A 13,469-nucleotide genomic window follows, 5' to 3' on the forward strand; every position below is an offset into this window, starting at 1 on the left:
CAACTCATAATGGAATAATGGAATGGAAAATAAGTTTTTTGTGGCTCATGGGGCGTAACGTATGTTTGAAATATAGGTATGTGCATTACTCATGTAATATGCACAACTTAAATGTCCAAATATTTCATACTCAATACTTTAAAATAAATATATAGCAACTGAAATTCACTAAAACGAGTAAAAAAGCTACAAATAAGAAAAGACGCAATCTGTCAACCATTCACTTACCTGTATATTTACTTGAAATATGGGTTTTTCTTCACAAAAATCACGGAGGCGTCACTTGAATACGTGATGAACAAGAATATTAAGGTATTTTAAGGACTTTATAAGATTTGATATGCACAAAAAAAATATTCATTCCGCAAAGCAAACGTCCAACGCGTCACTGGATCGGATGCGAACTGTTGGTTTGGATTTGGTCGGTTGGAGGGAAGGGAGCGGGGAGGCAGGCGGCAGGCGGAAAACCGGAGAACGGGTGAGCAGAAAGGGCAAATAATTGACAATTATTGGTAGCTCCGGATTGCATTTTAGACAATGGAATTAGTTTTGTTAATTTACCAAATATTTACTTTGTGTATTAAATCAAATATAAAAGCTTGAATATGTCATTCACATATACAAGTTTTTAAAGTGATATTTCGTTTTTCCTGTTGATCATAAACAAACCAGTTCAATGATAAAAAAGTAGGTAGGTATACATGTAGTAACTCATGCTCCTCGCTGTTATTTATTTTTGTAGTTTCTAGTTCGTGTTAGAATCTGATACCTATGTCAATTTAATACCAAATATTGCTAGTACACATGTCAATGTAAAACAGAAAATATTTAAAGATTGAATTTATCTATTTGATCGATCGATTCTAATTTTTGCATGATGCCTCATGCGTGATAGGCATCTCAGCACAGAAATTGAACACAGTTCCTTTCCATTCCTATGATTTAGATTTCGGTATATTGTATGCTCATATATTTTATATATCATTGAAAAGATTTCAAGTCTAGACTAAGCTTACAAAAACGATGTTATAATATTATACAAATCTTTTATTTCCGAAAGATGTAAATGACGTTCCGTTTCACTACAATACATTTGATGCACGTCTCGGTCGCGGACCAATCAAAATACGAAAAAACGAAAATGTCGAAATCAGCCAATCAGCTTGAAGTGCGTGTATTTTGACAGAAAGATAAACTTTTTTACCACGTAGAGGCAATTTTCGATTATTTTATCATTAATTTTCTTCCATTTTACACATTAATTTGAAAATAAGGAATAATGAGATACCACATTCAATATCTCCTAATAGTTGCCTTAATTTCTCTGGCATCGGCTAGAATAGATCCAAAAAATTTGAAGTGTCTAGGTTTGTGTTTATATTTATTTTAATCATCAACCAGTTTTCTTTAAATTTTGAGTAAATACTAATGTAATATTTTTCCAGTATGTCGGACGACCTTCGAGGAGTTAAATGCTGTGATAAAAAACGTGGAAAAATGGAAAAAAGTAGATGTAAGTAAATCTAAATAATTTGGTGGTTTGGTGACATAAAACATTATTTTATTAATGTATAGGTATGTACTCCATAACCACGTTTATAAAACGTGACGGTTTTTGTGCCGGGCATAAATTTCATATTATTAAAATAGATTTTGGTCACAAGAATAGAAGAATAATGATTCATTCATTTTCCTTAGATCATAAACTCCCTTCAGCAGGTTGGTAGCGTATATACTTATAATCACCACTTTATAAATCTTTAGACAGAGCAAACCATCTTGAAAAGACTAAGGTCATATTCAGTGTTCAGGTTTAGCTTGATGATGGTCATGTCATTTGCTGGTAAAGCTAAGATAATAAAAGTCATGTCATTTGCCGGTAAAGCTAGTATAATGATAGTCATGTCATTTGCCGGTAAAATGTTTCCAGGTGGGCAACTTCCGTATGGACGCCAGCGGGAACACGCAACAACAGAAGCTGCCGGCTCACCGCTCAGCCGTCTACATCTCAGAGGTCATTGACGGAATTTGTAAGTTGTCCGACAATATTACAAATTATAGCGGGAGTATTGTATTTCCAATTGAATAGGACCATTCCATCTCTTTCTCATGGATGTCGTAAAAGGCGACTAAGGGATAGGCTTATAAAATTGCGATCCTTTTTTTAGGTGATGGGCTAGCAACCTGTCACTATTTGGATCTCAATTCCATCATCCGAGCCGAGCAGCTGAACATGGCCATTCAGTCTTTTCGGGACTATTGGCTTTGTCTTCCCCGTAAGGGATATAGACGTGACTATAATTATGTATGTCTGTAGCGGGAGCAATGATTCTGCTCCACCGTTACCAAAGTGAAGATCTTCCGCCAGGCTGGTGTGCCGCCTGGGGCACCGCACTACACGATGTTGTGTCGGAGGTTGGAGCATATAGCTTCAATCCGTGAAATCTTTGCTTGCGTGATTTAGATTTTTCACTGTTTTTGACTGTTAGCGTCATGTGATTTTGTTTTTGTGATTTGTGACGTAGAGATGTCGCCACAAAATTAAAAGAATCTTCTATTAGGCGATGGACTAGCAACCTGTCACTATTTGAATCTCAATTCTATCATTATGCCAAACAGCTGAACGTGGCCTATCAGTCTTTTCAAGACTGTTGGCTCTAACTACCCCGCAAGGGATATAGACGTGTTTATATGTACGTAATATTACAAACTAGCGACCCGCCCCGGCTTAGCACGGGTAGCATTTATTACATAAAAATCTTTCCCATTGATGTCGTTAAAGGTGACTTAAGGTGAAATAGTGACAGGTTGCTAGCCCATCGCCTAAAAGGAGAATCCCTTGTTCCCCTATCCCTTAGTCGCCTTTTACGACATCCACAGGAACGAGATTGTGTGGTCCTTTTTATTTATTTTTATTTGTGCCGGGATATTTTGTAAATGAATTTTTTTTTTTTAATCAATGACTACTTAAAATTTTACAAATTCCAGGCAAGAAAATGGACGAATACGTTCGCGTTTACTACAAGGCGACCGGCAAACTTGCCATCATGCAGCTGGTGATGCCAGACGGGAAGATGAACGCCGATTTCTCCAAGACCAAGTTCGTGACTGACGATGATCTGAACAAGAGCTTGGAGTATTATGTGAGTGTTGTGCCGTGTGGTTCCCGGCGCAATTACCTTAATTTGGACCACTCCATCTGTTTCCCACGGATGCGACTAAGGGATAGGCTTATAAACTTGGGATTCCTCTTTTAGGCGATGGGCTAGCAACCTGTCACTATTTGAATCTCAATTCTATCACTAAGCCAAACAGCTGTGCGTGGCCTAGTAGTCTTTTCAAGACTGGTGGCTCTGTCTACCCTGCTAGGGATATAGACGTGATCATATGTATGTGAGTATAAAATCATGAGACGGGAAGATGAACGCCGATTTCTCCAAGACCAAGTTCGTGACTGACGATGATCTGAACAAGAGCTTGGAGTACTATGTGAGTGTTGTGCCGTGTGGTTCCCGGCGCAATAGGGTACCGGACAGTAATCGAAAAAAAATCTAAGATGTGTTTTAAAATAAAGTTTTTTATACAAGAACATCACTTAATAAAGATTTTTAAGAAATAACAATGATTTATAATTTTAAATCAATAAATAAAGTTGCATAAATCCAATATTTTTTATCTGTGCAGCGTAAGAACCCAAACACCAATCACAGGTAGGTGACGTCATACGTAATGAGTGATAAGTAAACAACACTGCTTTGTATGTTATTTCGAGTTATTCTACGATTTATTTGCATTTTTCTAAAAACATTTCATTGTAATTAGTTACGAATTGAAGTACTATAGTCATAACAGAAGTTGTCGCAAGTACTTGAAGCCGCCTATCAAGCTTTTATCATGGAACAAGGTTACAAGCCGACAATAGAAATCTCCCAAAAGTTGATATTTTCATTCGGCAGTTTCTTTGCCACTAATTCCGACTTTTGTTCTGCTGAATTTAGAAATGTGAAACATTTGTGTAAGTATTTCAATCTCTTTTTGTTTATCTTAACAACAGAAATGATTGAAGAAATAACAAAAGAAAACATAACCTAAAACTAGTTTCATTGTTTACCAAGTTATTTTCACATATGTTTTTTCTATGATTTTCAAGGTTAGATATTAATGGGTTTTGCATGTTTCTAGATCTGCGAGAAAATACTTAAATTATCCAAGCACTGATCACTTGTAATAGGGCTTGTAGTTTGTTTTCCAAACATATGACGTCACGCGATCCGAATTGACGTAAAGTGCTGTTTTCGCGGCAAATTTAAATTAATTACGTTTTTGACGTTTTTAAATACTCCAAAAGATTTATTTAATTAAAATATTATTTTTTATGGATATATAAATATATAAAGATTATTTTTAAACACAATCTGAAAAGTTGTCCGGTTCCCTATTACCTTAATTTGGACCACTCCATCTGTTTTCCATGGATGCGACTAAGGGATAGGCTTATTAACTTGGGATTCCTCTTTTAGGCGATGGGCTAGCAACCTGTCACTATTTGAATCTCAATTCTATCACTAAGCCGAACAGCTGAGCGTGGCCTATCAGTCTTTTCAAGCCTGGTGGCTCTGTCTACCCTGCTAGGGATATAGACGTGATCATATGTATGTATGTATGTGAGTATAAAATCATATATACATATGTACATATAATCACGTCTATATCCCTTGCGGGGCAGACAGAGCCAACATTCTTGACTATACTACTGATAGGCCTTGTTCAACTGTTTGGCTCAATGATAGAATTGAGATTCAAATAGTGACAGGTTGCTAGCACATTGTTTAAAAAAATGAATCCCAAATTTATGAGCCTATCCCTTAGTCGTCTTTTACGACATCCAAAGGATGGTGCGGTCGTTGTCTTTTTTCAATTATTTTTTATTGGCATTATTTGATTGAGAAAATATTTTTTTATTTAACTTTTATGTACGTAAAATGTACAACAGGTGGACTTAATGCCACTAGGCATTCTCTGTCACTCAAAGCTTTCTGAAATAGGCCTCCGCAGGCAGTTTTTCACGTTATTTTATATTTAAATAAATTAAAATTAATTTATATGTATTAGTATGTATGTTGAATAAATTCAAGGTCTGACAAGAACGTCACAAAATCTTCTATAGACGAACCATGCTCCAATATGGGTCAGGTTCCCCTGCAAAGGTAGCGGAGGTCAGAGGGGAGTCGCTTCGTGTAAAAACCTGACTCACCCAATCCAGGGTCCATGGTCAAAGGCACACCCCGGGCTCCTCTCCAGAGTGGTGAGGATGCAACCGGGACTAAAGCCAGGAGGAAGAAGATATTAGTATTTGTCAAAAAGCTACTAACTACATACATACATATGGTCACGTCTATATCCCTTGCGGGGTAGACAGAGCCAACAGTCTTGAAGAGACTGAATGGCTAACTACCTAAGCACTCAACTAGATTAATTGTTTGTATAAGATTTTGTAATAAATTACCAAAAAGTGTTCTTGAAATGTATGATTGAGCTTTGTAAGAAAGCCTATTACAGCACATAGAATTTATTAATGATAAACATGTGTGGCCCGAGCTGGACATAATGGCCTCTTAAATGCTTGTGCATTTTTGACATGATGTTGACATAATTTGTACAGTGTGTACATATATTTTTGTATCCATATTTATTTGACGAAATATTCCTATTGAAATCAATAGTTTTACAATTATTAATTTTTTTTTATGTAGACAATGAGCATTGTTCCATGATTTAGTTTTGAGAGATCTATGTTTGTAAATTGACGTCCCGTTGAAAATGCTGCTGTGTAGTTTGTTCCGCCGCTTTTTCTACACATGCGTTTCGGAAGCGGCAGTAGATATAATTAGATTTAAGTGATGTGACGTCAATAAGTGATACCTTGTGTCCAATTTTGATAATAAATCTACATAATATAATATATTATTCTATTCAACTATAATTATTTTTTGTTTACAGTGTGAGAGGATGTTTGAGGAGAATGAAGATGAGATCACAGATCTCTACAAGAACAGGCCAGAAGATGATGTCATGCCGGACGCAGAGAGGGAGGTGAGATTTGTCACCAACAGGTGAAAAACTTAGCGTGCTTGACTCAAAAACTTTACATACATACATATGTGCCGTGTGTTTCCAGGCATCGATATAAAAAAGAATAAGGCAGTCTCTTTTCTATGAATGTCGTGAAAGTCAATTAAACAATAGGGTCAAAACTTAGTATGCTTGTAAACAGCTGAACGTGGCCTATAAGTCTTTCAAGGTGTCTCTGTCTACCCCGCAAGCGATATAGACGTGATTATATGGATGTATAGCTATAGATTCTTACCTTTTACGACGACGTTTTACCTAAACGTCACTAAAACAGGTTTACAGACTTATATTGTAAAAAAGAAATTGCAAAATAAGAACGGAGAGGAGAACCGCCTCCTATCGTTATCCTCCTTTTTTGAGAAGTTTCTAAGTGTAACAAACACTTTTTGTAAAAACCCCATCAAAATCGGTTCAACTAAATGCGTAAATGTATTGAATGATATCTTTGCTAGTGCGCTTTAACATACGCTCTGTGATTGGCCGGTAGCGTGTGACGTTTCGGATGACGCCATTAGTTTCTTCACTTTTATATCAGTATCACTCCTCCTTCCCGGAGGGGTAGGCGGAGTCCACATCTTTCCACTTGCCACGATCCCTGCACACTTCTTTCGCTTCATTCACATTCATAACTCTCTTCACGCAAGCTCGCCGGTTTCGGGTACTCTTGACCTGACCTTTCGCTGGAACGTCTCCGATTTGATCAAGGTACGTTCGTCTAGGCCTTCCCACTCCAACAGTCCCGTTCACACTTCCTTTTATCCTTTTTATCATTTTTATATCATGGTTTTTGATGATCGAATTAAACTCGCACTGACCTTTCAGATATTTGGCTATAATATCTACATTTCATATACCTACCTGTGCCGTGTGGTTCCCGGCACCAATACAAAAAAGAATAGGACTTTCCCTCTCTCCTCTCCTCTTTCTCATCATGGATATCATAGAAGGCGACTAAGGGATAGGCTTAGAAACTTAGGATTCTTTTTTAGGCGATGGGCTAGCAACCTGTCACTATTTGAATCTCAATTCTATCATTAAGCCAAATAGTTTCGCGTGGCCTATCAGTCTTTTCAAGACTATTGGCTCTGTCTACCCCGCAAGGGATATAGACGTGACCACATGTATGTATGTATGTTCATATACCTATTAAAAATAATTAACTCTACTTCCAGATATGTTTCAAACACGCCCAATATTGTGAAGATTGGATGTTACCCACTGATGAGGACACCACTTGGACTCGGGAGATGGAAGAGGAGTATGTCAAAGTGAGTATGAATCAATCAATACTTATCAATCAACCACCTAAGTATATTAATGATCAATATAGAAGACTATCTAAAGATATACTTCGAACAAGTTGAAAAGGCGACTGAAAACTAAGAATAGCACTACTATGCGACTAAGGGATACTGTTGGCTCTGTCTACCCCAAAAGGGATATAGACGTGACGATATGTATGACTTTGACATTTTTTTGGTAACCACTAGCGACATCTGTGTGGATTTTCGAAAAACATAAAGATCACGTCCCTGCTCCTCACTTGATTAATGTACTGGGTCTCCACTCCACTAGATGGCGCTAATAATAATTATAACACTCCGCCTAATTCTTGACCGTCACCATGTATGACTGGCTAATATGTATATAAAAGTGGACACTTAACTGATTGACTGACATATAAAACGAATAGCTGTGCCTCTGACTACGTCCGCATGGAATAGTTATTTTGGGCATCATTGAAGCCCTCAAGGATGAATAATTTTCCCCGTATTTTTTTTCACATTTTCCATTATTTCTTCGCTTCTTAAAGATGCAGCGTGATGTTGTATAGCCCAAAGCCTTCCTCGATAAATGGTCTATTCAACACAAAAACAATTTTTCAATTCGAACCAGTAGTTATTGAAATTAGCGCGTTCAAACAAACAAACTCTTCAGCTTTATAATATTAGTATAGATTACAGCATTTGCTGATGGTATTGTAAATTTTCGTACGTAAGCCTTTGATAGTATACACACATATAATCTCGTCTATATCCCTTGCGGGGTAGACAGAGCCAACAGTCTTGTAAAGACTGATAGGCCACGTTCAGCTATTTGGCTTTAAGATAGATTGAGATTCAATAAATAAATATGCTAGCTAGTAAATAAATAAATATTTAATTTCTAAATAGACCTGTCACTATTTGATACTCAATTCTATCATTAAGCCAAACAGCTGAACGTGGCCTATCAGTTTTTTCAAGACTGTTAGCTCTGTCTACCCCACAATGTATATAGACGAGATTATATGCATGTATGTAATAAATGTGTATGTATAAAATCAATCTTCAAGACCGTTAGCTCTATTTTGTGTTGTTTTGTATGTTTTCTCTTATGGTGCAATAAAGAGTTTTATCTATCTATTTACCCTGCAAGGTAGGTATATGTATAGTCTAAATGTATGTATGTAATAAATGTGTAAGTATGTATGAAATCAGTCTCTTCAACCCTGTTAGCTCTGTCTACCCCTCAAGGTATGTAACAAATATGTATGTATGAAATTGAATTTCAGATCCACGGGCCGGACCCGTACGGCTTCGGAGGGTTCGCTCCCCCCACGCCCGACCTCGGAGACATTGCTGATGATGAGGAGGAATTGCCGGCCGAGGAAGAGAGGGAAGAGTTGTAATTGTATTTAATTTGTTATATTAATTTATTGATTTTTAATCTGTACTAGGGTGGAGCGGCAATTTGAATTATATATACATACATACATAAAATCACGCCTCTTTCCCGGAGTGGTAGGCAGAGACTACCTCTTCCACTTGCCACGATCTCTGCATATTTCCTTCGCTTCATCCACATTCATAACTCTCTTCATGCAAGCTCGGCGGTTTCGGGTACTTTTGACCTGACCCTTTACCTGTATATATATTATTTAATTATATTTATGAATTATATATTTATTTTATTCCAAAATTTTTTTATAAAAAGTGCTAAATTAAGTTTGTTTGTAATATAGATTCATATATGTATACTGTTACAATTATTTTTGACCAGAATATAATAGACTAGAATTGGTAGACTGTTAGATAGGTAATGCTATTAGCTTTAAGTCCGCCTCTTGTACTTTACAAATTGTAATTGTTGCAATAAAAAATAAATAAATATGTTATTAATAAATATATTTTAAAATTAAATAATTCAGGATATTCTTTGTGTATACAATTCTTCATACGTATGTTAATAACTTGAGTATTAAAGTTTTGAGGTAGATCCATTTTATATTCGAACATTTTTAAGATTAACATCCAAATATTTTGCTCATTTAAAAAAAATAATTATGAATTGTCGCTCCACCCTAATAATATAAATGACAATAAATACAATATACACGCGTTCACGTCTTAATTCCTAGCGCGGTATAGACAGAGACTTTTGACAAATTTAAATATTGTTTTATGAAAACTGTTTTCTTTTTAGTTTTCTTTTCAACAATTTTTCGTTATATTTATGTGTTTTTAAGAAATAAAAGCCATAATTGTATGTATAACCCTAGTGCCCAAAATGCGTGAACTTTTCCAGAAAAGAAATGTGATAATAAGCAGTGTTCGGTAATGTGTTATTATTTCACTTAAAAAGTGTAATTGTAGGGCTTCCTTTATTTATAATATAATGGTCAATAAATTAACGTCGGTGCGAAGGTTCTTTTAAAAAGTTTAAATTAAATTTTTTTACTTGTAAATTATTATTCACATACATACAGGTAGGCAGAGACCACATGTTTCCACTTACCACGGACCCTGCATACTTCTTTCGCTTCATCCACATTCATAACTCTTTTCATGCAAACTCGTCGGTTTCGGGCACTCTTGGCCTGACCTTTTGATGGTATTATTTATAAAAGTACGCTTTATTTGATTAAATTAAAAATACAATGGTTGTCACAATCTTTAGCTGCGATAAACTGCAAAAATATATAAAAATTTACAGTGTTAAATATTGTTAGTTTGAAAATGAGAGAATTTGCAATTGGTAAATAGTGTTGCTTTTATGTTGCGCAATAGCATCAATAGATGGCGCTATAACTAATACATTAAAGTTTTAGCGCCATCTGTTGGCGAAAAAGATTCATAGCAATGACGCACCTTTTTTTGAGTTATTTTTCTGATGATTTCCCAATGTTGAATGCAGTCTGTCACATTGGATGGCTGATTGTACTAGCGACCTGCCCCTGGCTTCGCACGGGTAGCATTTATATATATGTATAAACCTTCCTCAGAAAATCCTCTCTCCAACAGTTCAAGCGGGAACAAAATCCGTCCACAACTTACCGAGATTAGCGCATACATACAGACATTGAAAATGTGGACTTTGTAATATGCAGTGTATTGTAATAATGTATGAAGTTATGTTTAAATCGCATTGTATGTTGCATTATTAGACTTTGCAAAATGGCTGACTCTTTACCTTGCAAAATGGCTGACTCGACAATTTTCATTCTGCGTGGTTTGCAAATTTCTCCAAAGGCGAGATACTTTGTTTAAGTTATCCATTATATTGTTTTAGTACGCTAGTGCGTTGTGAGTGAAATGTCTTACAGGAATTATAATGGTTGTTGAATAAAATGTTTTGTTTATAACGGTGTTTTTTATTTGTTAATTGTGTTTTGGTCGTGCGTGATGTTAAAGTAGTGAAATATATGTGGGACTAGCTGTGCCCGCGACTTCGGATGGAGGATGAATAATTTTCCCTGTTTTTTTTTCACAATTTCCATAATTTCTTTTCTCCTTAAAGTTGCAGCGTGATGTTATACAACCTAAAGATATTTATTTTATTATTCAGAATATTCGAAGCATGATCGTAATTTTAATGATTTCGCACTTCATCTTGCAAGGCTAAATATAAATTTTGATCTGATTATCTTGACGGAGTGTTGGCTCCCATATTTGAGCAATATTCCTGGTATGAATGATTATGGTTGTCATTCAACAAAAAACCACATTAACCAGAGCAGTGGAGTAGTAGTATATGTCAATGAAAATTTGCATGTTAAAACTTATGAGCCTGAGTTTATGGATGCCGATTGTCTGGTTATTGAGATTAATAATCAACAGGCCATAATAGCTATCTATAGGTCCCCATCAGTATATGATATAGACTCGTTCAAAAACTCACTAGATAAAGTTTTGCGTCAACTTAAACATTTTAAAAATATTATAGTGACTGGGGACATAAATTTGGACATAAAAGAGGGAAATATTGACACGAGAACTCCAGATTATCTGAATCGGTTATCAATGCATGGTCTTTTGCCTAGCCATATATTTCCAACTCGGGAATCAAAATGCTATGATCATTCATTTATTAAGATAGGGAATACAGCTACTACACTGGTTTGCAACTCTACTATTACTGATCACTGCTCTGTTTTATTATCGATAAATAGTCCACCTTCGGTCAATACAGCAAATAAAACTATTTCTAAAATTGATTATAACAAGGTCATAAATCATCTAAAAAACTGGGATTGGTCAGGCTTTTATTCAAATACAGATCCTGAAGAAATTATAAATGTATTTTTGAAAATATTAACGGATACTTTAGAAAATTGCTCGGTAACACAGAAAATAAACAATAGACTAAATAATAGGAAACCGTGGATGACACCAGGTCTAATCAGATGTGTTAGGTGGAGAGACAAGTTGCACGCAAATCTTAGAAAGGACCCTAATAACATTTCTTTACAAATATCTTACAGAAGGTACAGGAATTATTGTAACCGATTACTACATAACATTAAAACAGATTACGAAAAATCAGAAATTCATAAACATAGGAACAATATAAAAAATACTTGGAATACTATTAGCCAAATATGTAATATCACCTCTAAATCTAAAACACCCCTTGAACTATTAAATATTGAAAATACTCCAATAGCCTCCGTAAATATAGTAAATGAACATTTTGCTGATACTGGAAAATCTCTTGCGAATAAAATATTGACTAGAATTGGCAAAACTGAGAATGAGTTAGTTGATAAACTTAGGAAGAGGTCTGGACCAATGAACTCCCTCACTCTCTTACCAACCGATGAGTATGAAATAAGAAAAATAATTAATTCTTTGAAAACCACCTCGTCAACTGGCTGGGATAGGGTGTCTTCTAAACTTATAAAAGACTGTGCGGACTATTTAGCGGAGCCAATAGCGTATCTATGCAATTTGTGTTTCTCAAAAGGTATCTTTCCTAAGGCGCTGAAGAAATCCATAGTCATACCTGTGTTCAAGTCAGGGAATAGAGATAGTGTCAATAATTATAGGCCGATTTCGCTTCTTCCAGTGATTGCCAAAATACTTGAAAAGGCTATTAACTCACGGCTAAAAAGTTTTCTTGACGCTAACAGTTTCTTTTCTTCAAATCAATATGGTTTCAGGGAGGGGTTGTCAACTTCTAATGCTATTGAAGATCTAGTTCATAATGTCACTTACAATTTAGATAAAAAGAACAAATGCTTAGGCGTATTCCTGGACTTTGCGAAGGCATTTGACACTGTCTCTATTCCTTTGCTATTACGAAAACTAGAATGCGCAGGTGTACGTGGGATTACGTTGGAATTATTTAAGTCTTACCTCTGTGACCGGACTCAATGCGTGAAAATAAATGGTGTGATCAGTGAATCTGTAAACATTAACTTTGGGGTACCGCAAGGTTCGGTGCTAGGGCCTACTCTATTTTTGGTATATTTAAACGATTTTAGTAAAATCGCCCTAAAGAATTCTGAAATAATATCCTTCGCTGATGACACTGTTCTCTTGTTTAATGCGCCTACTTGGAAGGAGGTCCACAAAGCGACTGAAGATGGTCTAAGGGTTGTCATGGAATGGCTTGATACCAACTTGCTTACACTTAACTGCGAAAAGACAAAATATATTACTTTTAGTATGAATGCTAGTGGACAACCGACTGGACTAAATATTAAATTACACACAGATACATGTATTAATAATGAGTTTTGTGATTGTTATAGTCTAATGTCAGTACCATATATTAAATACCTAGGTATAATGATTGATCGTAACTTAAACTGGAAACACCAAACTGAAGTACTCAGTAATAGGGTAAGAAAACTAATATGCATAGTAAAAAAAATAAGGCACATACGTGATTACGCCACAAACAAAATAGTTTATTATTCACTTTGTCAGTCCCTATTGGAGTACGGTATTACAGCCTGGGGAAGTGCCAATAAGACAAATCTTATTAAAATAGAACGGACGCAACGAGCAATAATTAAAATATTAAATTTTAAAAGATTTGACTATTCAACAACTGAACTTTATAAAGTGTTT

At 35.6% G+C, this 13,469-nt stretch overlaps 1 protein-coding gene across 1 annotated transcript; it reads left to right on the top strand.

Moving 5' to 3' along the window:
• Nucleotides 1-1,173: 1,173 nt before the first annotated feature.
• LOC106131120 (protein seele) lies at nt 1,174-10,756 on the top strand. Its single transcript, XM_013330114.2, has 7 exons — nt 1,174-1,367; nt 1,446-1,513; nt 1,931-2,030; nt 2,989-3,143; nt 6,001-6,093; nt 7,305-7,400; nt 8,687-10,756. Exons 1-7 carry the CDS (start codon nt 1,280-1,282, stop codon nt 8,801-8,803), a joined length of 717 nt encoding a protein of 238 aa, XP_013185568.2. The 5' UTR covers nt 1,174-1,279; the 3' UTR covers nt 8,804-10,756.
• The last annotated feature ends 2,713 nt before the right edge of the window (nt 10,757-13,469 follow it).

Source organism: Amyelois transitella, chromosome 29 (assembly GCF_032362555.1).
Source record: "Amyelois transitella isolate CPQ chromosome 29, ilAmyTran1.1, whole genome shotgun sequence".
Lineage (NCBI taxonomy): Eukaryota > Metazoa > Arthropoda > Insecta > Lepidoptera > Pyralidae > Amyelois > Amyelois transitella.